Source organism: Mustela nigripes, chromosome 7 (assembly GCF_022355385.1).
Source record: "Mustela nigripes isolate SB6536 chromosome 7, MUSNIG.SB6536, whole genome shotgun sequence".
Classification (NCBI taxonomy): domain Eukaryota; kingdom Metazoa; phylum Chordata; class Mammalia; order Carnivora; family Mustelidae; genus Mustela; species Mustela nigripes.
Window position 1 is genome coordinate 32,721,491 of NC_081563.1, and position 25,445 is coordinate 32,746,935.

At 43.8% G+C, this 25,445-nt stretch overlaps 1 protein-coding gene across 11 annotated transcripts in view; it reads right to left on the reverse strand.

Moving 5' to 3' along the window:
* SLC8A1 (solute carrier family 8 member A1) overlaps positions 1 to 25,445 on the reverse strand; it is a 322,699-nt gene that overhangs the window by 28,083 nt on the left and 269,171 nt on the right. For all 11 annotated transcript variants that reach the window (XM_059405533.1, XM_059405532.1, XM_059405525.1 and 8 more), the window contains 2 exons: positions 24,804 to 24,934; positions 20,943 to 21,042 (listed from right to left, as the gene is read on the reverse strand). In XM_059405533.1, coding sequence (XP_059261516.1) covers positions 20,943 to 21,042; positions 24,804 to 24,934 — 231 coding nt within the window. The remainder of the gene's footprint in view (positions 1 to 20,942; positions 21,043 to 24,803; positions 24,935 to 25,445) is intronic.

The window sequence follows — 25,445 nt, forward strand, 5'->3', positions numbered from 1 at the left end:
TCCAGTGAAGGTTGTCATTTCAGGGACAGGAACAGGATTTCTTCCAAAACACTGGGAAGCCCTGTGCCAGGGTCAGAAAGAACCCTCTTTTGATAAAAGAGAATGATGACAGGAGTTCTCCTAACCAAGGTTGTTCCAGCTTGGAGCCAGGCTCTGTGGATTCATGGTTAAATACTCAGCTACAGGACCGTGTTCGACAGGCCCTCAGTCATAGCCCCGGGCCCCACATATGTCTTCAGCTTCATCTCTTGCAATTACTTCAAACTCAAACCTCATCTGAGCCAATGGAAATTATCTGCACTTTTTTTAAACTATAAGTACTCTCTCCTACTTTTGTCTTTTAGAACCAAATGTGTTTGGCATGTCCTAATCCCTCCCCCCTTCTCCCTCTCCACTGATCCTTTAAAACTCACTTCCTTTGTGAAACCTCGGACAACCCCTTTGTCCTCCCACCAGAGCTGGAAATTCCTCCTTAGAGCTTCCCTACCTGGCCTTCTGACACTTGGGACACTAGATCAGTGGTTCTCAGACTATGGTCCCTGGACCAGAAGTATCAGCCTCACCAGGGAACTTGTTGGAAAAGCAAATTCCCGGCTACACTGAATCAGAAACTGGAGGACTGGGGTTAGAGTAGAGGGGAAGTGGCATAGGTGATTGTTGACAACCAACCTCTCTCTAGACTAGTCACCCAGACCCTTTCCTCCCCAGTTAACTGTGAGCCCAGCAAGGGCAGGAATTCGTTCATTTTTGTGTCCCTAGTGTTCTGTACCATCTCCAACATGTGGGATAAGCAGGCTAAGGGCTTGTTAAATGAATTAATGCACGCAGGAACCTCTGCTGACTTTATAGAACTCCCTAATTACATAATATATATACATGTACACACAACCCAGTTCTGCCAATTACATCATATAATTGGTGCATAAAGAAATGCACCAAGCTTACTACTTAAAGGAACCAGGAAATCAATAGCAATGTTCTAAAACAGAGACTTCATTTAATAATGGGATATAATCCCTACTCACATTATTTTAAAATTGGGATACTGAATGTCAGCTCTTCTCGGAGTAGTGGCAAACATAAATTCACGTGTTTTGTGCCATTTTGGAAAGAACCCCTCAAGGTCTTTTTTTTTTTTTTTTTTAATTTTTAAAATTTATTTGACAGACAGAGATCACAAGTAGGCAGAGAGGCAGGCAGAGAGAGAGGAAGGGAAGCAGGCTCCCCACTAAGTAGGTCCCGATTCGGGGCTCGATCCCAGGACCCTGGGATCATGACCTGAGCCAAAGGCAGAGGCTTAACCCACTGAGCCACCCAGGCTTCCCCAGCCCTCGAGGACTTTGTTCACCTCCACTCTCGGCCCCAAACCTTGTCAACAGGGACCTACTTTCCTTTGTCCAACTGATGCCATTGGCAGCAGGTGAGGCTGTCAGACTTCCCAGCTGACTGTGTGACCTGAGATTACCAGCAAGGAGCAAATACGTGAGTTCTCTGTGAGGCACTCGGTGGTGAGGCCATCTGGTACACATCATTACTGGGAAAACCCTTAAGGCAGAGGACCTTGGAGGAAACCGTGCCTCTCGTAAAACACAAAAAGAGGAATATCTCCGTTTGTCACTGGTCATGTCACAGGAAGAGAGACGAGGCCATGGCTTGCTCTTCCGTGAGCACATGGTCAGAATTATTATGCAAGCAAACTCTGGGGATCTGTGGAGAAAACAGTTTCCTCTTTCAGGTTTTGGACCGTCTCCAGCGAAGTGTTGGGAGGAAGCCCCCGGCAGATGAACAGAGTGACCTTTGGAGACTCCGGAAGGCAGGAACGCAAGTCAGGCCAGCTAGTAGGAAAGTGTATGACTAACTAGAGTAAGACAGCATTGTTGACCATGTTAAAGTGACTGATGGTGGCCCTGCGACAGAGGTGGCTCTGATGCCTGGGTGATCTATGAAGGCAAATCACAACCAAAGCCATGTGAATTTCAGTCAATACACTTGTATCCGAGGAAACATAGTTTTAGAGCAACCAACCCAAGAGCCACCCAGGCTTTACCAAGTAAGGCAACCACTTAAGCTATAGCCAATCAAATAATTTCCTTGCTTTACTTCCGCCTCTGCTCCTCAAAAGCCTTTCCCCTCCCTCCGGTCGGCAGTGTCCCTAAACCACGTAGGCTGGAATCTGCCTGATTTGAATATATATTTGCTCAAATAAACCCTTAAAATTTTAATGTGCCTCTACTTCCCTTTTAATCACTGCTTCCTATAGTGCCATGCTATATGGTTACATATTTCTAATATCTTGCCTGAAAGCAAAAGATAATTTTAGATAAAAGCACATGTTCTGGGCTAAATTATCTCTGCATCCCAAAGAGGGAAGAGTTGCTCACACCCTACAAAAACTCAGGGAAAGCACTAGACTTTATGGCTATATTCACTTTGTATATGATCCTTATAAGTTCCTATATTCCATATTTTTGGACATTTTGAAACTACATAGGGTATATGATTAAAACAATTTGGAAAACACTGAATTTTAATCACTTATGGAAACAGATAATTCTGCCTCTAATTCTACAAAATTACTTAATTTGGGCTGAGACTCATAGTATGAAGATTAGCCAGAAAGCAAATAGTGAAGCTTCTCAGAAGAAATGACACTTATAAATCGAGAGTAGACATTATATTTGTCTTCAAGATGGAAATAATAACACCTTTCCCATGAGAGATGCACAAGGGAATAATTAGATCATCTCTTCCAAGTAAGGGTATTTCAAGATAATGATGAGCAGGGTAGTTAGCTTTATTGTCTTCCACTTAGTATTCTACTGTGTTTCCTTGTTATTACTTAATTGGTTAGTCAACATGCTGGGTCCTGAGGTTACAGTCTAGGCTTTTAGAAACAAAATTGAATCTTGCCCTCTGGAATTATCTTCATGATCTATATGTGTGCAATGCAAAATAAGTGTGTGTGTACATGCATGCACACATGCGTGTACATGCACACGCACGCACCAAAAGGGGCAGAGAGACAAATTTCCTTTGGTAGGTTTCCAGCATCATAAGGTATCTGAAATATTGTAGCACTTATGTCTGGAATGGGACGTCCATCTGTTTTATTACATTTGAAAGTAGAAATGGCTTCCTATCCTCTTCCCTGGGATCACACTGTTCTTCATAAATTTTAATCTCCAACTCAGATGCCCTTTAAATATTAAAAATGACTGCAGACTGCCCTGTACGATGCACAATTACGTTGTCTTGGAGCGGGAAAAAGAAGTAGGATGTCCATCCACCACCACCAGGGCTGTACTTAAAAGTTTGGTCCTTGCAAAGAACAGTGGAAAATTAAAAATGAAACACCTGGAGCATCTTTTATGTGATGGCAAAGAGAGTAATCTGCCAGTATGTGCGCCCGCTCAGGCTTACTGGAGGCCATGTAATACTTTCAAGTCCCTCCTCTGCATTAGTAAAGGAGCAGGCAGTTTGGGGGGCGGGGGCAGTTTCCTTTTATAGGATCCTAAGAGAAGGATCTTCTTATCTCAGAATCCTTCTTTTTCAGCTTTATGGATTCCCCTAATGGAAAGATAACAAGCTGCATTCGATTAATCCTTCCCATGGCCCTTCAAATGGTTTCCTTGAGACAGGTTGGACTTCCTAAATATAACTACAAAAGTAGCCAAATCATTAAAACAGAAGAGAATGCATCACTTCAACTGCTGACCTAACAGAACTTGGGTGGACCCCACCCTGGAACATGAGAACAAAATCAGCATCAGCACAAGTGATCATGACAGGGAACCCAGGGCTGGACACCTGCAGGTAACTGAGCATCTAATGTAGACCAGGTGTTGGTGCGTGTCCCTGCAGAGGTGCTCAGGGTTTCCCTTCAGGGAGCGCTTTGACAGTCGGCGAAAGAGACCACTGGGGTGCAGTGGACACTTAGGTCAGAAGACTTACCACAATTTCTAGTTCTCAGAGCTTGTCTGGGAGCGGGACTTGAACTTCCTGAACCTCAGCTCCTCATCTGTCAACTGAGTTTCCTAACTTCCACATTAGAGAGCTATTGTGAGGACTGGAAGAGGACATGTGAAAGTCTTTTGTAAAACTGTGAACCCCTTACAGACATCTGTGCCATAGTCCATCACTGTTACTTGTCAGAAGGCAGGCAGCAAATCAATGTGATCTGAGTATCCTGATTTCACAGAATCTATATTCTGTTTGAATGAGTCATCATCACCACTGCTTCCCCAAGCTGCTTGATTTTAAGAAAAGAAAGGGAGAAAGGAACGGAGGGAGGAGCACAACAGGGTGTTTTCTAAGCGATAGGCACTAAACTTTTTCACATACCTGATCTTATTTAATCCTTACAATAATGCTGCAAGGTAAGCATTATGAATCTCATTGTGCATAGGAAAAACCTAAAGTTCGGAGAGTTTATGTGACTTTCTAAAATAATCACAGAGTTGGTAAGTGACTGAATTGGGATTTGGCCTAACAGCCCAGGGAACATTTTGTTACACATGATGTCTTGTTGATGCAAGTTGAGCATAACATCATTCACATCTTGATTCAAAGTTGCATTTGAGAATACTCTTAATGCCTAGTGCTATACAGATAAAATGTTGCCTTTTTTAGGACTTTGAAAATACTGATGCACCATGTTTGTTTTGTAATTTATTTTCTAGATAGGATACATTTTTAGTAGAGTCAGCCATATTATGATCTTTCTCAAGACCTTGGGGACCAACTAAACACAGAAAAGAATAAACAAATGGAGGGCATCATGGTTGTGACCATTTTGCAATCTCTACTTGAGTAGAACAAGTTCTTGTTTCCATTTCTAACTGTCAAAGGTCAACCATGTCGTTTTTGAATCAAACACCCTGGTTTATATCTAGCTCTTCACTCTAGAATTTGGGAAACTGGACTACATTGGGGAAGGCAGTTTGGGGAATAGCATGCTGCTATGAACCTAAGGAAGGGTCTGGCTTTCAATTATTTTTAGGTATTTACCTATGGTTAGTCCATTTTTTATTTTATTAGAGTATCCTCCAACTAAGGAAATAATGAGAATGATCAGATGCTTTCCAGGAGTATGACAGATGGATATAATGACATCTGCCGGTCACACTGTTATCCATATGATCTGAGCCCAGCAAGTGTTACTCAACAGCCCCATGTAATGTACAAATCAGTTAACTGTGAAGCTAGTGAAGCTAGATCACCACACTGGTTTTCTCCATTCAACACATATTGTTTTGGGCCTAATTTCTTTATGAAATACTATTCCTTTTTTTTTTTTTCCCAAGTGGGGTTGATTTGATTTTGTGTCTCTTTAGTTTCTGAGCACAAAGATTTGTTGCCTTCAAACAAATTAACAAGCTTACCTGATTGAATGGGCTTTCTCCTCCATAGCTATCGGCTTTTTTTTTTTTTTTTTGCAACCTAATACAAAGTAATTACAAGAAGATTTCTTCTTTTCAGTTGTAGATTTCCATTTCTCTTTGCTTTCAAAGCTTCTGATAGCATTATAGATGTTTAAGATAAAAGAAACCTTAGCAATCTGTAAATGCACCCCTCCTCATTTTAAGAGGAAACATGACAAACTGTGATTTGATTGAATTTTTTGTTCTCTTGCTTTCTAGTGTCTCTCCCTCCCTCTCTTCCCCCATCTGATACATGAGGGCTTGAGTTAAACCCTGTCTTGCTCACTCAGGGATCTAAAAACTTTTCTCTCCATTTCCCCTCTATGTGCTTCTTTCTTATTTCTAGTGAGAAAACATTTATTCATCTCTTCCCACTCATAACAGTTTCTATTTGCCACTAAATTCAGTAATACAAAGATTCATCCAAACAAGAATTTACCTTTTGTTCTGGATTTTGGAGAAGAGCTGTAAACATTTTCCTCTAACCTAATAGTTGGGAAGTACTTACGTATATATTCTCTTATGAAAAGTAGACGGTATCAGCAATTTTTCCACCAGCCATATTGCAAGATAATTCATTATCAAGACAGATCTCAAAACACAATTTACTCAGATTCCTAAATCTGTGCATTGTCAAAGCACAGAAGAAAAGAATGCAGGCCTTTGCTTTTATCAAATGAAACATGTGGGTATTGGAAAATACTTGGACTTAAAGCTTTGGGAGGGTTTCAGAGCTTGATAAGGTCAACTCTCTACATTCCTTTAAAATCTGCCTACCGAATGGTCACCTGTGCCAAACCTCAGAGTCTTAGCTATCAGAGAATTCACGATCTCACAACCCAAGTTTTAGTGGCTCTAGCTGTTAGGTTCTATTCATTTGCCCAGACCCCATAGGACCACAGGCCAATGGAAAAGGTCCAGTCTTGCTCCGCATGCCATTCCTCCAGGCAGCTGAAGCTGGCTACTCCCGTTTCAACCTCAATCCTTGCTCCACATTCCTTCATCAGGCCCTTTGAGCACTAAGTCATAGAATCATAGAATATGATGTGTGGCGCTGAGTGTAACTTTAAGAGACACCTAACTCACCTGCATTGGGGAAGGTCTTTTGCCTTTTGCATTCTGGACACTATTCCCTTTCATTAATGTACACATTGGCCTTTTGGTAGCCACCTCACAAACAGCCTACCTATAACTTACACCTATAAATCCACAACTCTTTCAATGCCATTTCTAGCTCCTGTCTTCCATTTCTTACACTAGTATAATTGACTGCTGGGGACACAATTTTCTTTTTTTAAGACTTATTTATTTATTTGGGGGGGGACAGGAGGAACAGAGGGAGAGGGAGACAGAGTCTTAAGTAGACTGTGCACAGAGCACCTAGCCTGATGTGGGGCTTGATCTCATGACCCTGAGATCATGACCTAAGCTGAGACAAAGAGCCAGATGCTCAACCAATTGTGCCACCCAGGTGCCCCGCAACTGTACAATGTTCAACTTGTGCGTATTCTCTTTAAGATAAGTGACTCCTTACTGTCTTTTCAGTACAGTAAAACTGGTATTAGAATACCAGTAATTGATATCATGCCGGCTCTTTCTAAGAACTTTCCTTCTTAAAGCTTTCTTTGAAATGTATTTGGAATGTGGAGAAGTCCCTGAGAAGCTAGTTGTCCTTGGGGAGGGCGTGAGGCTCGCTGTTGGTCTCTAGTCTTACTGCTCTAGTCCCTGCAGGCAGAGGCCTGCGAGCAAGCCTGGGGGTACGCTGAGAGGTCCTTCTTCACCAGCTAGTGGGGATGTGAATTGGTGTGGACACTCAGAGTCTAGAATACAGTGTGCCAGTATGCCCACATCTAAGTGTATGTAGTTTACTCCTGGATACTTGACTGGTCTCTAATTCTATGTCCCAAGGTAAATAAATGCATTGGATAGCAACACCACTGTGCACAAAATGTGAGTTCAAGACTGCTGTAGATTTGTAACTTGGACTGCTGGCCTGCTCTGGGAGGGAGAGGACACCTACATAGGCCTTGTTAATCATCCCCATCCCCCAGTTCCAAGCCAGAGAATGGTATGGGCTGCTCTGCTCTATAGGATCAGTGCTGGTTTCAGTCCATACATTGGGGGACGAGGGGCCTGGGATACACGACAGTGCGAGAAGGAACACAAGAAGGTGATTCACTCTCTGTGAATAACATCTCACCTTGTCTGAGACAGATGAACCCCTGGATGAATGAACAGAATCCTCACCAGCTCAGGCCATTACGGACCTTGTTAGGATGGTTGACCCAAGAGATATCTAATGTGTCAGAAATATTTCTCAGCAAATGTGGCCAGTGTCAAAATTGAAAAACAACCCACGAAGGAGTTCCAGTTCCATGTAAGTTTGATTCTAGCAAAACGAATCAGTTTAAAGCTGAAAACCGACAGTGTAGCTTGCCTCTTTCTCTGCTTAAAGAGTTCCTCTACGTGAACTGAGTGTTCCTAAATGATCCTAGGTTCATGTAAATAGGATTTCATGTGGTTTTGCCCCAAGCTTTGTTTTTGTAAAATAACTCCATATCAGGCTAAATACCTTGAAGTTCAGTGTACTCTTAACCCACTATTGGTTGTAGGATTAACCAGAATTCCAGGCTCCTACAATAGGGAAGCAGGCTCTCCACAGACGTGAGTGCCTAAGAAATAAACTTTCGACGAGAACTGACACTCAGCAAGTCTAGATGCCTCCTGCTAGTTTTGATGGTTTAGTTACAGTGGGTGGTTTGTGAGCACACCAGGTTCTAAGATCGGCCCGAGGGCTCTGATAACACTTTGTAAATATCAGCAGCTGCGTCTGAATTAGTCTCCTAGAGTGTAGGCAGTGGAGCTTTGGAGAAACTGTTTGGGCAGCAATAACCCTGTAATTTTCAACAAACAGCTCAATGTTATGTTCTAGGAAAACGCTGAAATTTATATAAGGTTAGATGTGTATCAAAACCTGCCCCACAAGCAGAGCAGCACAGGGACCCATCCAGATTCCCGTAAGATGCTGCTGCTGTGATTAAGCTAAGAGGTCACGTTCCCTTCCCGAGTGCCTACCTTCATGTACGTGCGTAAATATATACATCCCACCTAATCTCCATCCTCCAACAACCTGCTCAAGTAGGTATTACTTTCTCCATTTTAAAAGTGAAACCAAGTCTCGAAGAGTTTAAGTGATGTGCTTATGAGAGCTAAAACTCTTCCCACCACTTCGCTGAAATTACTTGACCCACTGTTGCTGGAGGAAAAAATTCTCTGTGGTTTGTCCAGCACAAATCTGTTCTGATAAAAATCTAAGCTCATTTGGCATTGTTTTATGAAAAGTTTAATTAGAAAATAACCACCCCCCCACCTTTTTTTTTGATAAAGAGAGAGACAGAAAATGTGTGTGGTGGGGGGTGGAGGGGCAAAGGAAGAGAGAGAATATCAAGCAGACCCCATGCTGAGCGTGGAGCCAAATTTGGGGCTTGATCTCTCAACCCTGAGATCATGAGCTGAGTCAGATGCTCAAGTGACTGTGCCACCCAGGTGCCCCCAATAATGATCCTTCTTAAAATAATCCTCTGCATATATCATTTTTATAAAAGGTATGTTTATTTTAGCAAGAGAGAGCATGCATAAGGGAGGGGCAGAGAGAGAGGGAGAGAGAGGATCTCCAGAAGACAGCCCCCTGACTGTGGAGCCCCATGTGGGGCTCAATCCCACAACTCTGAGATCATGACCCTGAGATCATGACCTGAGCCGAAATCAAGAGTCGGACACCTAACCGACTGAACCACCCAGGCTCCCCTGCATAGATCACGTGCAAAACACTGAACGCTTTTTCAGGGAATGAATGGATGGCTCTAGTTTCTGCTTTCTCAGGAGTCTGATTTTCCTTTCATCTTTGGCAAAATCCTCTATGGGTGGTTTATATTGGCCCCATTGAGAAGTGGGATCCTTTTCATCCTGGTGGCTAACGTCTATGTCTCTGCAGAGCCTACAGTAGGAATCCAGCTTTTCAGCAGCTGCTTCCCACCCCCAGTACCCCTGCTCCTTGCCTGACTTCCTGGCCTCAGGATCTCTTGACGGGACTTTGTTCTGACTGTGACGTTTGTGAGTTAATGTACTGGCCAAGTGGCAATGTCAGTTGAGTCTTTAATATTTTCATCATGGCTTTGGTTTCCACAATCCGGAGCGATTGCAGGGACACAGCACCCCTCATATGCCCACCTGGGTTCCCTTCTCTCTGTTGTGATTTCTGCCCCTAGTAAAGAGGCCGGCCGCTGACAACCAAGGGACCTCAGCGATTTCCATGTTCTTGGGCACTTCACAGATTCTCTGTGTGCTTTGTCTCCTGGAAACTGAGGGGAGCCATTACTAACTCCTTAGTGCTGATGAAAAGATAAATGAGCTTTTTAAGAGAGGTTATATGCTGATATGTAGTACAGTCTGCTTTGGACAGAGGATTAGCTCGTTCAGACAGAGCATCTCCGTTCCCTCATGGCTCACGTACACTTTTCTTAGGGGGCGGACTGGCTACTGCAGACGGTTGACCATCAAGTCCGTCTGCCAGTAGCTTTTGAATCTCTCATAAACAATAACCTCAAATGGAGATGTTGGGATGGTTTTCTTCCATACAAATAATCATAAAACTGTCTCTTTCACTCTCATCATCTGTATGTTTACGGTCTGTTTTTCTTAGCTAGTTAAAGCATGCAACAATGTTATTAAGTTTATAGGTCGGAAGTCTAACAATATTTGAAGCCACTGTTTTGTACCGCAAGCCTAGGCTGAACCCCTCACCTGGACTGGTATCTGCCATAATCTTTAAAGGGAGTGGAGTGGCTGGAAGAATGGCTTTATTTGTACTGTTTATTTTTTTCAGTGAATATTTAGTAATAATTTATGTGTCGGGCACAGTTTTAGGCATTGGAAATCCAGACAGATAACATTCCATAGAACTTCCATTCTGTCCAGGAGAGAGAGACAGCAATCCAGTAAAACAAATGAACAAGCACAATGATTTCAGATACTGCTATGGGCTATGAAGACAGTGAAGTCAAGTAGCATGCTTGTGCAAGGGGGAGATTGAAAAACTCCTCTGAAGAGGTGACTTGTGAGCTGAGACCTTAATGGTGAGAACATCCACACAGAGGGAAAGCCTTCATTGGGTTGGGGCTGGGTAGGGAAGGGCAGCTTGTGCAAAGGCCCTGAGGCAAGAGCATAATGTGAAGAATAAGAATAAGTCTATGGGGGTGCCTGGGTGGCTCAGTGGGTTAAGCCGCTGCCCTCGGGTCGTGATCTCAGGGTCCTGGGATCGAGCCCCGCATGGGGCTCTCTGCTCAGCGGGAAGCCTGCTTCCTCCTCTCTCTCTCTCTGCCTACTTGTGATCTCTCTCTGTCAAGTAAATAAATAAAATCTTTAAAAAAAAAAAAAAAGAAGAAGTCTATGGTTTACAGGCATTAAACTCTGGGAGGCACAGCTGTGACAAGACGGAAGGAGGATTGAGCTTGGAATCAGAACATGTAGGTTGGGGTCTGTATCCCAGGTTCTGTTTCCCCATGTTGTCAACGGGTTCATGAATGCCTACTGCACAGGGTGGCCGTGAGGCTTGTGAGATCAGGAGCCTGTCCACAGGGTGAGACCATTCACTCATCAGTGCTGCTAAGTCATTGGCTCGGGAAAGTTTTGGTCTTTGCTCAGAGGTCCTTAGCTGAGATCAGGGGACAGGCATGGATGGAATATGTGCTAAGGTGCGGGTTCTACAAATGCTAACTGGAAAAGAAAAATGAGAGCGATGCCGTAAAGCTTGGGAAGAACCCAGAAATCTAAAACAGGTCCTGTGTGGCCTTGGAAGACACTTTCCCTCTCTGGTTCTGTTTCTTTATCAAAATAAGGGGAAGCTGGAATAGCTGATCACTGAACTCTTGCTTTGCTCTGTGCTGGATTCTGGTCTAAGATGCTCTAACAGGACAGAAGACACAACCCCCAGTCAGACGTGTTCAGGCAACCGCAAGGCAGGGGAACGAATGGGATCAGGGGTCAGGAGGGTCGCGTCAAAGCCTGTTGGTTCAGATAAGTGCCTCTTGGTTGCAGGAATCAGAATGACAAGGTCTTTATCAAGAGAGCAGACTGTGAACAGCAAGAATTAATGCTGCAAATCACTCTGAAGGAGGCTCCCCTCTGCCTTTGGGGTGTGTGTGTGCAGTGGGGGGTGGCTGTGTTTTCTCCTCCTTCCACCTCTTTGGTTAGGCTAACATGTTTCCGCCACTGAAAACATCATACAAAGGGATCCCCCGGGGACAGAAAGCATCCCCCCTCCCCATGCCTCCAGCACTGATTTGTAAGCAGCCACTGACACTGTGTTCGGGGAGCAGCAGCGATGCCAGCAGAAGGGCTACTGCATCCGGTGGGGCTCACTGTTTGCAGAGCTGAGCGGCTGCCTCTCCCCACAAAAGCCGCATCCCAGACGTGACTCCAGGCTTACAAAGAAGAGCGGCTGAATCATCCTGGCGCCCTTCGGGACTGTGTTTTCCTCAAGAGTTTGTAATAAGCAATTTAAGAGGAAAACAGCTCAACAAGCCAATAATCTTTTCAGAAATGCCAGCTAAAGCCTATCCAAGGGCCAGAAGAGGATTGTTGGGTTCTCCCGGCCTTTTGTACTCCCACCTCCCCGTGTCGAGGGCTGCTTCCTTTGGAAACAGAGCTGAAGCTCCCTGATCAATATGGTATCCTGCTACGACTGACGTTTTCACTTTGAGAGTTTATACTCTAGTGTTGCCTTGCCTCCCTACCAGCACAGCCCCCAGTGGTGGTCTCTTTGTAACATACTCTAATCCTTTCCTCCTCATGCCTTCTGCTTCTCCTCCTTCTCTGTTAGCAACATGATTATCAGCTAAATACCAGGAAGATTTCACTAAGAAAACAGATAGGCAAGGCCACTGCTCAATAGATATTTGCAGATCCAGTTTTCACATACAAAAATAGTATTTTATGGGTACGAATACATGCATCTGAGTATCTATATGGCTAGTGTATATGTATGTATTACATATGAATTGGTTATACACGTGAATTACACATGTCTGGAACTTTTTGGAAACATGGCATATGTCTGTGTGAGAGTATGCATTTATACAGATTTTCTTCTAGATCAGACATAGCTGCATGACATAGTGAAAACAGGCTTTTAATCCAGTTACGTGTGGATTGAAAAACATTGACTGACACATAAATTCATTCATTCTTTTCCCACAAATACTTGTCATTGCTAACACTGCCCTAAGTGCTGGGGAATCACGGTTAACAGCACACACAGATTTGCTGTTATTTAAAACAAAAAAGGATTTTAATTTAGATTCTTATACTTCTTAGAGGACTTCAGCAGATATGTACCAACTACTAGAGCATAACGTACTTTAAGATACAGCAGGACACAAATGTCTGACGAAAGCAGAAATAAAGGACACTTTCAGGCATCTGAATTGAGTGAATTCTGACCACTTGAGGAAAAAGAATCGAGTAAACTTTCTGATGGCCAAAGCTATCATATATACTTATGATTTTCTAAATGCAGAAGTGATAAAAATAATTTGCTGGGAAAAACTTTTAACTACAGTAGGAATTTATCATGTTTTCTTTATAGAGAGTGACATCATGAATAATGACTCTAGCTCTAAGGAAAGATAAAATTATAGTTTTCAAATATTATATTTTAGGGGCACTTGGGTGGCTCAATGGGTTAAGCCTTTGCCTTTGGCTCCGGTCATGATCTCAGGGTCCTGGGATCAAGCCCAGAATCAGGCTCTCTGCCTAGCAGGGATCCTGCTTCTCCCCCTCTCTCTGTCTGCTGCTCTGCCTACTTGCGATCTCTGTCTGTCAAATAAAAATATTTTTAAAAATATTATATTTTAAAGATAAAAATTAAAACTGTAACTAAATTATCATCCAGTGAAGGCAGTTTTGAAAAGGGCTCTGAAAAAAAGTAAAAGCAGTTTTACTTTCTTAATAACTACTTCAAAGTAAGGAAGAGCAGCTACTGAATTTAGTTAATGTGACCATCAGACGGTGTGTCTTAAGCATTAAATGTCTTAAATGAGCTTTAGCCAAGTTGGCGTAATTACCCAATTTATCTAACAGGTACTGTAGGGCAGAAATTCCACTTGATTAAAGTCAGAGCCCTAAATTTCAAGGAGCAGGACTAGGGAAAGCAAGTTGACATTTATTGCTGAAAATGAAGGGTTCTTCAGAGGACTCTTTAGTATTTCCATGTTCCAGAGATAAAGGTCACCTGTTCCAATCCCCCAGTTTCACATGGGAAGCGAGCGGACTTGTCTAGAGCTAACCAACTAGTTGTTAGGTATTCGACCCCTTGAACTCAAGTCTTCAGAGAAGCTGAAGATTCCAGCATATAATTTTTACATGAAATGCTTTGTCACCCATGTTACATGTGCTCTCTAGCACAATGAATGTGAATATTTTAGCTGTATACTAGCAAAAGGAACAAAAACCAAGTTGGATGACAGCAGTGGGGTTCACATCTCCTGTTAGGGTTTAAAATACTTGCTATTCCTATTAGTTCAAACATGTTAGTGATCCAGAGCATGAAAGACCTACTTGAATAACTAATCATACCACCAGGAAACAGCAGGAGCTCAACAACAACAAAAAAGGACGGGCAGGGACTCTTTTTGTTTCTGAAGACCTGACATGACTTCTAGCAGTAGATACAAATACAGTTCCAAGATCACGAAAAGAATCTGGAAGCGCTTCTGGGTTCCTCATGATGGGCTTAACCTTGCAGTTGACTGATTCTGTCTACTTTCTACAATTTGCATTCCTTCTGGTCCTTCTGCACATCTGTCCAGTGCTTTCATTCTCAGTTCCAAACCCTCAACTTCACCATGTGTAGCTGAGAGTGAAGGACTCACCAGCGTTGTCCCTTTCTCCTGAATTAACGCCTTTGAAATCTGGCCACTTAGGACCTGAATTAAGATTGTAGGAGGGACAGCCAGGGTTTCGCGAAAAGCTTACCAGCTGTGGACTCACAATGATGGGGCTTCCCATTCTAGCTGGTCACTTGCTAGTTGTGTGACTCTAACTAAACATATACTTGTAAGCACCCTGGGTCTCAGAGTTATCAAGTCAGGAAACCAAACCAAACCAAACCAAAAAAAAAAAAAAAAAAAAAAACAACAACAAAAAACCAACAACTTACCTTAGGGTATAGCTGTGAGGGATAAAAAATAATATAAATAGAACACTAGCCATGTAGAAGACAGTCAATAAATGAGAACATTATTGGAGCAGAACGTGAGCCATAATTTCATACACAGGTCTTTGAGAGACTTTCTTTAAGGCTGTTGTACTTACTGAACCAGCATGAAAATAGCACCCTTGTTCATGAAATGGAAAAGTCAGCTTATGATTTTTAGATAAAGGATAGTTAGACATCTGTACAGTCACACAAAAAACAACAAAATGAAAACTCCTACTAACTTCTAGCACCTTCTCCTTCCACTTTGCTTGCCCGTCCGTCCGTCCTTCCTTCCTTCATTCCCTGTCTTCTAGTTACGCTGAGGCTGTGCCAAACCTGACCCAGCAGCACTTTTTCTCACTGCTTAAATGGGATTTTCAAATGACCCAAGGTTACCACATTAAGTGACAAAGAGTGTCTCCTCCGTAATGATGTTCAGTAACAGAGAAGATGCCGGAAAGATGCCTGCTCAGACCCGGTTACATGGCAATCCCGTGAACCTCATTAGAGTCACCATTTTTATGACTTATTATTTTGGCTCCTGGAGCAGGTCAGTCTTCAGGCTGACAGTATTTTCTAGTGAATTATTGTCTGGGGCACCATCGAGTTGAGAGTTTTTGCTATTAAATAATTCAATTTAATTGATAGCACTTATTTCTCCACATAGCATGCATGGATGATGAGCTGATGACAAGAAGCATCCATTCCCCAGACTGAACTAGCCTCCACATGGGTTTTCTAGACTCAGGAGAGCACACCCTCATCATGTGTGGGGTCGGTCTCTGGCTGTGATCTCCCGTGAAGTAGGGTGAGTGTGAACAGGCCAGCTGCCTTTGTCAGTCTGGCCTAGTGTTGAATGTCTGGCCTTCTACTGGGAAGGATTTCACAGGCATTCCTGATTTCCCATTAGGGAGAAAAAAATTAGGCACTTTTGAAGCATCATCTCACTTAGTTGTTTTTTTTTTTTTTTTTTTTTTTGAGGCTACACTTTGAAAACTATCCTCTCGTCCCTTTCCTTCTAGGCAAGTAGATGTGGAGCATATGCTCCTATGGTGCTCAGTACCTAAGGGAAGCAAGCTGGGTGGGTGGGAAGAGTAGGCATGTCCGTGCCCAAATCGGGCTGTCATCAGGGATCCTGCAGAACGATACTGGCCCACTGAGAACTCTCAAATTTCAGTCCCAGGTGGGATCTTAGAACCCGCCTTGTCCAACCCTGTCATTCTGCCGTTGCTAAAATGAAAATTCAGGAAGGTGAAATACTTGATCAAGGTTTTTTACAGTTGGTCAGAGACAGAACCAAGACCACAAAAAGACTTTTATTTTTATTTTTTAATTTTTTTTCCACTTTGAAGTGTTCAATGTGAGGTGAGAATGCCAACAGATACTCTGTCAGGTGGGCAAACTCTACGTCAGAAGTAGTAAAAGAATTTCAGAAAAACCTTTAGTGCTGGGTCCCTAAAATCATGAGGGAAAAGAGAGGGCCGTGTGCTGACTTTCATTAAAGAATAACACAAATTACTCGGCAGGAGAAGCCTACGAATGCAGGAGGCAAACAAAGGCTTGCTGGTATCCTCTGTGGGGACCTGTGAAGGAGGCTTACGGAGACTGAATGAATATTCAAGGAAAAAAGCCCTCATATTTTAAGCTGTGGCTCGATGGTCCAAACGACTAAAGATAACGTGCTATATAAGATGACGTGTGGGTCTCCATACGTGTGTTGTGTGGGTCCGTGTGTGTGCACTCATGTCTGGGTATGTGCGTCGCTGTGTTCATGTGTGTTTGCATGCTCACATGCATGTCTGTGTGTATCAGAGTACGTGTGCATGTGTGTATCCTACGTGTGTGTCCGTGTGTGTACGCAGCCCCCAGCTACGGCAGGTGAGCGTGCTTCACACTGGAGAGAATCCTGGGCTGACCTGTGCTGCCCTTGACCAGCTTTGCCTTTTGAGCAAGTTATGTTGTTTTTCTGAATCTCTGTTTTTTACCTATAAAATGTGTGTGTGACTCTCACTATAAAAAAAGGGAAAAGCAGTGTGTTTAGTCACTTAGTCATTTTAGTAATTAAGCTGAATTGACTCTATTCGCACAAAATTTGGTTATCTTTTATTGTAGATTCTTCAACAAGATTGGCTTCCCAAAGAGTCATTTGTGGTATCTAAATGGACAGACAGCCCTCATGAAAATAGGAATTGCCTTGATTGATCCTTATAGCAATCCATGGGTGAGGAGAAGCTATCTCTGCTTTGCATTTGAGGGAGCAGAGATTGAGAGGGGAGGTAATCCATCCTGAGTCACCCAGAGAGTTTCTGGAGGTCTGGGACACAAACACACAACTGACTCCAGAGCCAGGCTTGCAACCATTCTCCCTCACCTCATCACAGTCCAAGACTGTTGTGAGGAACAATACTATGGTGGTTATGGTACTGGCAACGTTGGCATCTGGTTCTTTTTACTCAGCTAATGTTTGTCCTGTTCCTTGACATATCCATTTCTCTTCTACATCCCAACTGGTAAACAATTTCTTAAGGCCATCCTTCCATTCTGCCTGGGTGGAGACACTGGGAAGGAGGAGAGCTTGTGGGGTGGTTGGGGAGGGGGTGCCCGGGTGCTCAGTTGGTTGATCATCTGACTCTTGGTTTTGGCTCAGGTCATGATCTCAGGGTCATGAGATGGAGCCCTGCATCGGGCTCTGCTCAGGGCGGAGTCTGCTTGAGAATCTCTCTCCCTCTGCCCCCACCCTGGTCCTGCATGTGCATGTGCATGCTTTCTCTCCCTTCTAAAATAAATTTTTTTTTTTTTTAAAGGAGGACTTGGGGACAATTCAAACTAAACACACAGTGAATGCTAGCCTCACTTCCCACAGAATCTGCTGACATATCTGAGAAGCACCTGATGGTACTGGACTGGCCTTGCAAGCATCTGACGGCTGCCTAACCAGCTGCTGGCCGCCACTCCTGGCACTCCATCCTGGAGGCCACAGAAGGAGAACCTCCAGGAAAGGACCATTGAATGCCCACCTAATCTCTCGAGTCTCATGAATCCTTGAACTCTTCAAATGTTAGATTCTACAAACTTGGTTCCCAGAAACAGACCAGTCATCAGAGGCCCAGATACTGAGCTATGAAGTTCAGGAAAAGCAAGGGAACAAAAAGGCTGCCAGGGGGCTTAACTTGAAACTAATTTAAATATAATCAGTGAGACACAGGAGCAAAATCCTATTTCCAAAATTATTATTTTTGTTTAGCAAGATATATAGACTCAATTTTGCACAGAAAATTGCATAGGAAAAAACCTCTCAGTAGGGCTGTTTAAAAGCAATTTAATATTTTTAATAAGGCAAATGGCTTTGATTCTCAACTCTTTAACCATGAAATCTTAAAATCCAATGAAAGTCTGTTTTCAATAAATGCTGCTTTACAAATTTTATTGTCCATTTAACAACTAAAGAATATTAACATTCTTTAGACACTTAAATTTAATCATAATGATAAATATTGAGCTCTCTAACTGCCCTTCACATAATTTAGTGCCCATAAAATATGGGTTTGCTTTTCTGATATTTTGTCTCAAAATTGTAAATAAGGTCAATTTACCCAGCAGCCTGCCAATTTTTGAGCAATTTTGTGTCATTCCCAAGCAGTCATTTAGAAACATAAAACACAACATAGAGCATGACAAATAAGAACACTTGAGAGGTTTTACATTTCCTTCTTTTAACATTACTTCAAAGGATTTGGGCAGGAACTTATCCCACCCGGAGAGGTCTGAAACAGGGGTACCAGAGAGGTGGACAAGACCGGCGTCCCTCAAGGAGACAGAGGTGGGGAGCAATTTCCCTCAGTTTAATCCTCTCTCTCTATTAAGGGAATAGAGAGCCCATTGGACTGATCTTTGGTAGACTGGGTCTGTGAGTACTGTTCCAAAGCTAACACTACCTCACAGATGCTCAGATTCTAGAAGATAAGGATAATCATAACACCTCTCACCCACGATTTGGAGAGGATTTCATTCAACATTATACATGAAAATATCATCAAACCCGAATCTGCCCCTTTCAAGTAAGGGGGTATTAGCATCTTTTTCATTGTTTCACTCGACACCTATTCTGACCAAGATCACCACGTTGGTCTTGCGGCTGGCAGCATCTCTCTCCCTGTTGCTGCTGCCAAGGAGTGGCCATAAAATGTTTGCTCTGGTCCCTGGGAGTTACAAGAATGGGTGAGTAAAGCCACATAAACCCATTCCACTTCTAGAAAACAAACTGCATCGTGAATGTGTCTGTTGATGGTGTCTTCTCGGCCACAGCCCAGTGCAGCTGCTGCACACCCTCCTTGTCTCCTGCTGCTCTCCACGACAAGCTCCCCATCATACATCTACTTTCTTCCCTTATCTGCCTTATTTGCTCTCTCCTTCAGCAGAATGTACGCTCCACTTGGGTAAGGTGGCCTGTTGTATCTCTTCAGCCGAGAACAACGATTGACATATAGAAACGTGAATTAATGATCTCCGGCTCGTGACCATTAGGTAAGCGCTCATACATCTGCAGCCCAAGGAGACCTGGGAACCACTGGGAATGGTTCATTAAAGTTTATGCTGCTTTTAATGTTTTTAATGTTCTGATTCTGGTATATCAAAGCTCATAAAACAATTTTATTATTTTTAATGTTTTCAGCTGGCCTCCTCAGCAGTTTCTTATTCCAGCTGGTTTTGTCCTTTTCGTTTTTGTCTCTGTATACAGAGTGTAGCTCCCGTCTCAGATACTAATGTTAGATTTCTAGAAAAACACAAGCCATAATGAGGGAGTGCTACAGACCGTTTGTGCACTCCTCACCCCTGCCGCCCCACCTGGCCCCCAAATTCATATGTCGAAACCTAGTCTCCAATATGATGGTATTAGGAGGTAGTGCCCTTGGGAGGTAATTAGGCCATGAAGACAAAGCCCTATGGATGAGATTGGTATCCTTATAAAAAAGACCTCAGAGGGCTCTCTTGCTCACTCCTCCATGTGAGGATGCAGTAAGAAGACAGCTGTCTATGAACCAAAAAGTGGGCTCTTGCCAGACCCCAAATCTGTCAGTGTCTTGACCTTGGATTTTCCTAGCCTCTGGAGTTGTGATCACCGCCCACTCCCTGGTATTTGGCAATGGCAGCCCAGAGGGATGGAGACAGGGGATTTCCCCCTCCCCTAAGAATTTGTGTGTAAATTCCAAATCTGTTCTCCAAGCAGTTTCCACCATTTAATGTTCCTAAATTTCCCCTGTACACTCAATCTCAAGAAACTAAAGTGTGATTATAAACAACACTAATAGCAAAGAGGCACGAAAATCTCACCACCCTCTGCTCCCGCAGCACTTCAGAGATCCGTCCCATTGTCCTGTGGCAGATTGGAAAGAGGGGGTTGTGTTCGGAGTCATGGACCGTCCACCAGGGATGCTACCTCCATACTTTACATGGAAATCCCTATTTAAAAAATTCTAGTTCTGTTCATTAGCTGCAACAGTAGAAGATGAACCTGTGGAGAATGTTAGAAAGAACCAGGAGAGATGGAGCAGAAGAACTAGGGGGTAGGGGGAGCCCATAACCATGTTGCTTCCATATATCTTGGAGAGGGACTTTCCTCTGTCTTTAAAAAATCACTCAACAGTGGACAAGGCTTGACAATCTAGGAAAAAGATGCTTCTTACTATATTTAATTCCCTCCGGTCTCTGACTCCTTGAGTTGCAAAACAACTTCATTTTTGTAGGATTTTCCTAAATAAGACTCTGCACTTTGCTTGTAGAGGAAGAAACAGAAGGTGATTCTACCGTGCAAATGCTTATTTGTCAGATGTTGTTGAAGAGAGTATAAAGTGGACGGGAGTGCCGAAGGGTCTTCACGTCCCCTAATCGCACCTAGGAGTTTCCTGCCGCCTTTGTGACCTTCACTTGGCCACTTCTCCTGCCCTCAGGGAATTTTCCAGACAAAGCCCCGTGATTGGCTATCTGTGAAGTAGAGGCACAAAAGCCTTTAAATTTATCTCATCTATTTCCAGAAAGAAAGACACAATGCGGATGGAGAAGAATGCCACGTTTGAAGACATTTGCTTCATCTAGAAAGTCTAAATCAGTCTCCGAAATGTGCAGGTGTGCTACAAATACATTTATTTCTCTTTTCATTTTACCCTGGAAGTTCTCCGGTGCTTTGACACAGACCAAGTGGTCACAGTAGGAAAAGCAAGCACAGGCTGGGCGCTTGTAATTTATAGCATGCAGAAAAAGGCACTCACCAGCACTGACAGTGATGGCTTCAATAAACTGCTCTCTCCAGCTGTTTGTCCCAACCACAAGGGCTAAGTTTGTCTTCTTAATAAGTTTGTCCACGGTACTCTAGAAAGGTTGGAAAGAATAAGATAATAACTGCTGAGTTGGTTAAGGCCACGGGAAATCTAAGGCCTTGTTGATTTTGAAACCCCAGGGCTACACAGAGGATGGTGGATGTTAGGCTCGGGACGACAGTATTGACATCAAACACTGTCGTGATAATGCAAACAAGCAGAGTCCGTGCTTGGAGCCCTTCTGAAATAGAAATCTCTTCATAGCAGATATGAGCCTCCTTCACTGCCTAATGGCCAGGGAAGAATGGCTTCAGTGTTCTAACAGCAGATGTTGCAAAACCCCATGCCCTTCCCCTTGAATGCTTCCTGGACTTGCTTTTCTGCTGGCTTCATCGGTAGGATGCTGCTTGCAAAGGAATTACTATATGACCCGCCCAGCCTTGCATATCTCTGAATCATGGCAACTGGCGGAGAGATTATGGAACTAAAAATTGTTATTATTATACTTTTGTTTGTCAATGAACTGCCGCCAGACAGCAGAGCCCCAAGACTGCTGCTGCATGATCATCAATAAAGAGATTTTTCTTTGGCTACTGATTGTTGTCAGCCTGGCAGCTGTTAGAGAATTCACTCTAACTCTGCTTCTGTTGCAGGCAAGAAAAGACGAGACAGGAACAGGTGAATTCATAGGGTTTTGGGCCCATGGCCACTGGCGTCGCACTGAATTTCCCCATGCTTTACTTTTCTCTTTAGACTTTATTTTCTCTTTAGACTTTTTTTTTTTTTAGCACTTGATTTTATACAATTAGCACTCTCTAGCTTTCTAAATGTCAGTTAAGGTAACAACAGGAACAGCCAAACGGTCACAGGAAAACTAAGCAAGCAGGTGCACCCAAAGCGCTACCACAAACCATAGCGACTAGAGGGAGAAGGGTCACTTCCGGGGCACGAGGCCGCTCCTCCCAGAGAAACTACCACACGGACTAGTCTACCACCGGACATCCACACTTACTGTCAGAGCATCCTCGATTTCCCACTAATTGCAAAGAGGCAGAAAACACATATTATTTGTCTGAGGTCAAACTCTGTATGTGCCTAAATGCAATGGACCCGAACGGACTATGGTTTGGGAAGAGAGCAAGTTATCAGCTCACTGGGAGTCAGGAAAACGGGACCCAAGCAGCCTCTGTGGGAGGCCAAGGCTCAATCAGAATGTCACGTGGGTTCGTTCAACAAGGGTCCTCTGAACGCGGAGATGATAATAAGCACTGAAGGGCCCATCTCCAACTTGCCCATTCTGTATTTTCAACATTGTTCTTTGCTCTGCTGTTTCCTCAGGGTGGCGACCTTCCACCCCGGGCCCGTGTCTCGAACTGCTAGTGTCCCTGATAACAGCTCTAGTGTCACTGCTCTTGGCCACGGTAACTTGAAGCACATGACAAGCATGTCTTTTCTCTCTGGACTCAGGCCCATTTCATCAAGCCCTCTGAGCATCTTGACTGATGTCAGTTCAAAGTTCTGTGTAGAATGTTACAAGAAATGACCTTGATCTTTGCTAAAGGTCATGGAAACATGGCCCAGGTCTCCCCAAAGGAGCCCTCTCCATTTTGATGCCAAGGCAGAGAATCCCATCACCTGGCAGATAAACAATGAAAGAGATAAGCTGTTCTAAGAGTTCAACACACAGGCTTGCCTCAAGAAATCTCTCTAAAGAATGAAGTTTTAAAATAAATGAAAGTTAAAATTTATGTGGATGAAAAACCGAGGGTAGATTATAAACTGCCAGTGATCAACTCTCACTGCCCTAGAGCTGGAAACCATCGGTGTAACCTCATCCTCACCAGTGGGTATTAGGAAAGTCAAGCCCTTAGTCACAACCTAGTAAAGAACTCAGTGGGCAAAGTCAAAGTGGGATATAGTGAGGTATCACCCAGATTTGGGTCTTCAAGCAGTTCTGAGAGTCTTGAAAAAAGGTCTTTAAAACAGCTTTGGTCTAGAAAAAAAAAAGTCTTAAAAGAATGACATATTATCAAAATTGATATTTGAGGGCACCTCAGGGACATGCTCCCAATTTCCCTTTTGTGTTAACAGTAACTACTGATGAACTTCTGGGAGGTGGGACAAAACAGTCTATGGAAGCTATTCTGGGAGGATAAGAACCCTGAACAAGTGAACTTATATGAAGAGATGGGGGGAATTTCAAATGTTCAGGTCACTGGAGTTGTTACTACAGAGAACTTTGGACCCAAGAAAGCTTTTCTGCCTGGGAGAGTGTGCCCTGCCATGCCCAACTCAATGCTTCCACCAGAAAGTTTCTGTGATGGCTCCTCTTAGTCAAGGGTGCGAGGAGAAGGTTGAGGGTTGTCCCATAAGGGAGAGAATACGCAATTATTTCCCCATGAGAGCCCTAGGAGGTGGAGTGGGGGTGGGGACAAGCTTGCACCAGGTGCTCTGGTTCCAGGTGAAGAAGGTTCATGAGAAAGAGTGAGGTTGGATATGTCTGGACAGGCTGGTCCATAGAAACAGACAGTCTGCATCACCTGTACCCTGGGATCACAGGGAACCTGTGTGTGTCTGTATGTGTGCCAGTCTTAGGTGTGCAGTAAGGCAGGTTCTAGATTGAACAACAACTGAGCTCTGATAGTTGGAGTCTGCCTAGAAAACACTGGTCTTTACCCCAGTCTTTACCCCTGCTCCTTCTTTCCGTGGGAATGAGTGAAAGAAACAGTGATTTTTCAGCAGCCCAAAGGGGGAAGTTTCATTGCATTTTTATCTTTTTAAAAATTCCACTGTAATGGCAAAAGATGTTTTTCTTTCTACCTATCTCCTATCAGGCACCTCACTTTGTGGACCAGTTTTAAAAAACAATTAATGGGTCCAGCTAAAGGAAGAGGCCACTGTTCTGAAACATCTCAGATAAAATACCGCGGCTTCCAAGTCCCTGGCCTGCTTCTCTCTTTTGGGATCCTCATTCTGGTTTTGCAAAGAGAAGCAGAGTCTGTTTTTGAAAAATAAGTAGGGAAAATACATCTGCCATCTGAGTTTGTGGTTCTGAAAAACCAGAGGATGATGTTCCCTTTCATGTCCCACTACAAAGTCAAAGTGGCTCTCCTGGGGTCAGACGTCAGGGCTGTGTGGGTGAGGCGGGATGGAAGGTGGGATAGGGAACACCAGGAGCAGCTAAGATGGGTGGGAAGAAGTTAACTTCAAAATGCTAAGCTCATCACCCTAAGACCCAACTGCTTGACTTTGGAAAAATGACTTTCATCATCCAGAGAACCAGGAATCCAATTTTATCAGCTCAACTGTAAACTCTCTGGTTATAGGCACTGTAAACCTTTGGTAGGTTGACTGTGCTAATAGGTCCTAGGATCTGAAGAGGAGGACTAACTATAAAAGAGAATTTGTCCCAGTGGGCTGGGACAAGGGAGAGCTTACCATCCCCTCTCCAGAACAAAATCCTCCTAATTGTTAGCGTGTGAATGCTCTGCTTCTGATGAATTTATTTGCTTCTTTAAATAGAGCCCGGTTCCTTCCACACAGAACAATCTCTTGCAATTCCCATTTGCTTCCTCCTTGCTATCCCCACAGACAACATCCTCCCTTTGGGGAACCCCTGTGCAGGGACAGATGCCACCCCCTGACACAGTTTGGTCTGCAGGACCTGTGGGTTCCCTACCAACTTTCCAATTCCAGTTCTTCTCTGAAAAGCTTCTTGGTTAATAAGCCGATTTTGGAACCTGCTAACATTATGAATAGTCTTGGTTTCAAGATGGGCCTGGCCTCCCCCGTGGGCAGTGTTGGCAAGCGTACCTTGAATTCATAGGATTCTTCAATGATCACTTCCAGCTTGGTGTGTTCCCCCAGAATGGGACGCCCCATTTCTGCAATGCGCCTCTCCTCTTCCTCTTTGCTGGTCAGTGGTTGCTTGTCATCACATTCCTCTGTGAAAGGGAAGGGCATGAAAGTTAGCAGTGTGCTCAAACCTCTTTGGAAATCCCTGGATTCTGCTACAAGAAAACCAAGAAGGAAGGAAGCCCTGATGGCCCACTAAAAGTCCCTTGGGTGAGATCATCAGTCGAGGGGAGAATTGGATTGAGGGTCGGGGCAGGCCACACAGCCCGTCACTGTCATGCTTGTTGAAAGCAAGTGGAGAGGGTGATCCACAACCCGAGCACAAGCCAAAGTGCGGATCAGGAAAATCACGCATAGACACATGTCACTGAGAAAGTCTCTGCCTGCACAGTGTCTATGTTGAGGACGTCATCTACCATCCCCTGTGATGCTGGTTCATCTGGCTGTTTGGACACATTCCTTTAGCAGGTCACCGAAGGAGCCACTATGAAAAGTGACACAAGGAATGGAGGACTCTGGCCTCCTCCTCTCCACTTTCTAGAGGCAACAGAAAATCCTCCAGGGCCAATGAGTTGAGTTGGTGGAAGGGAAATTCTGATG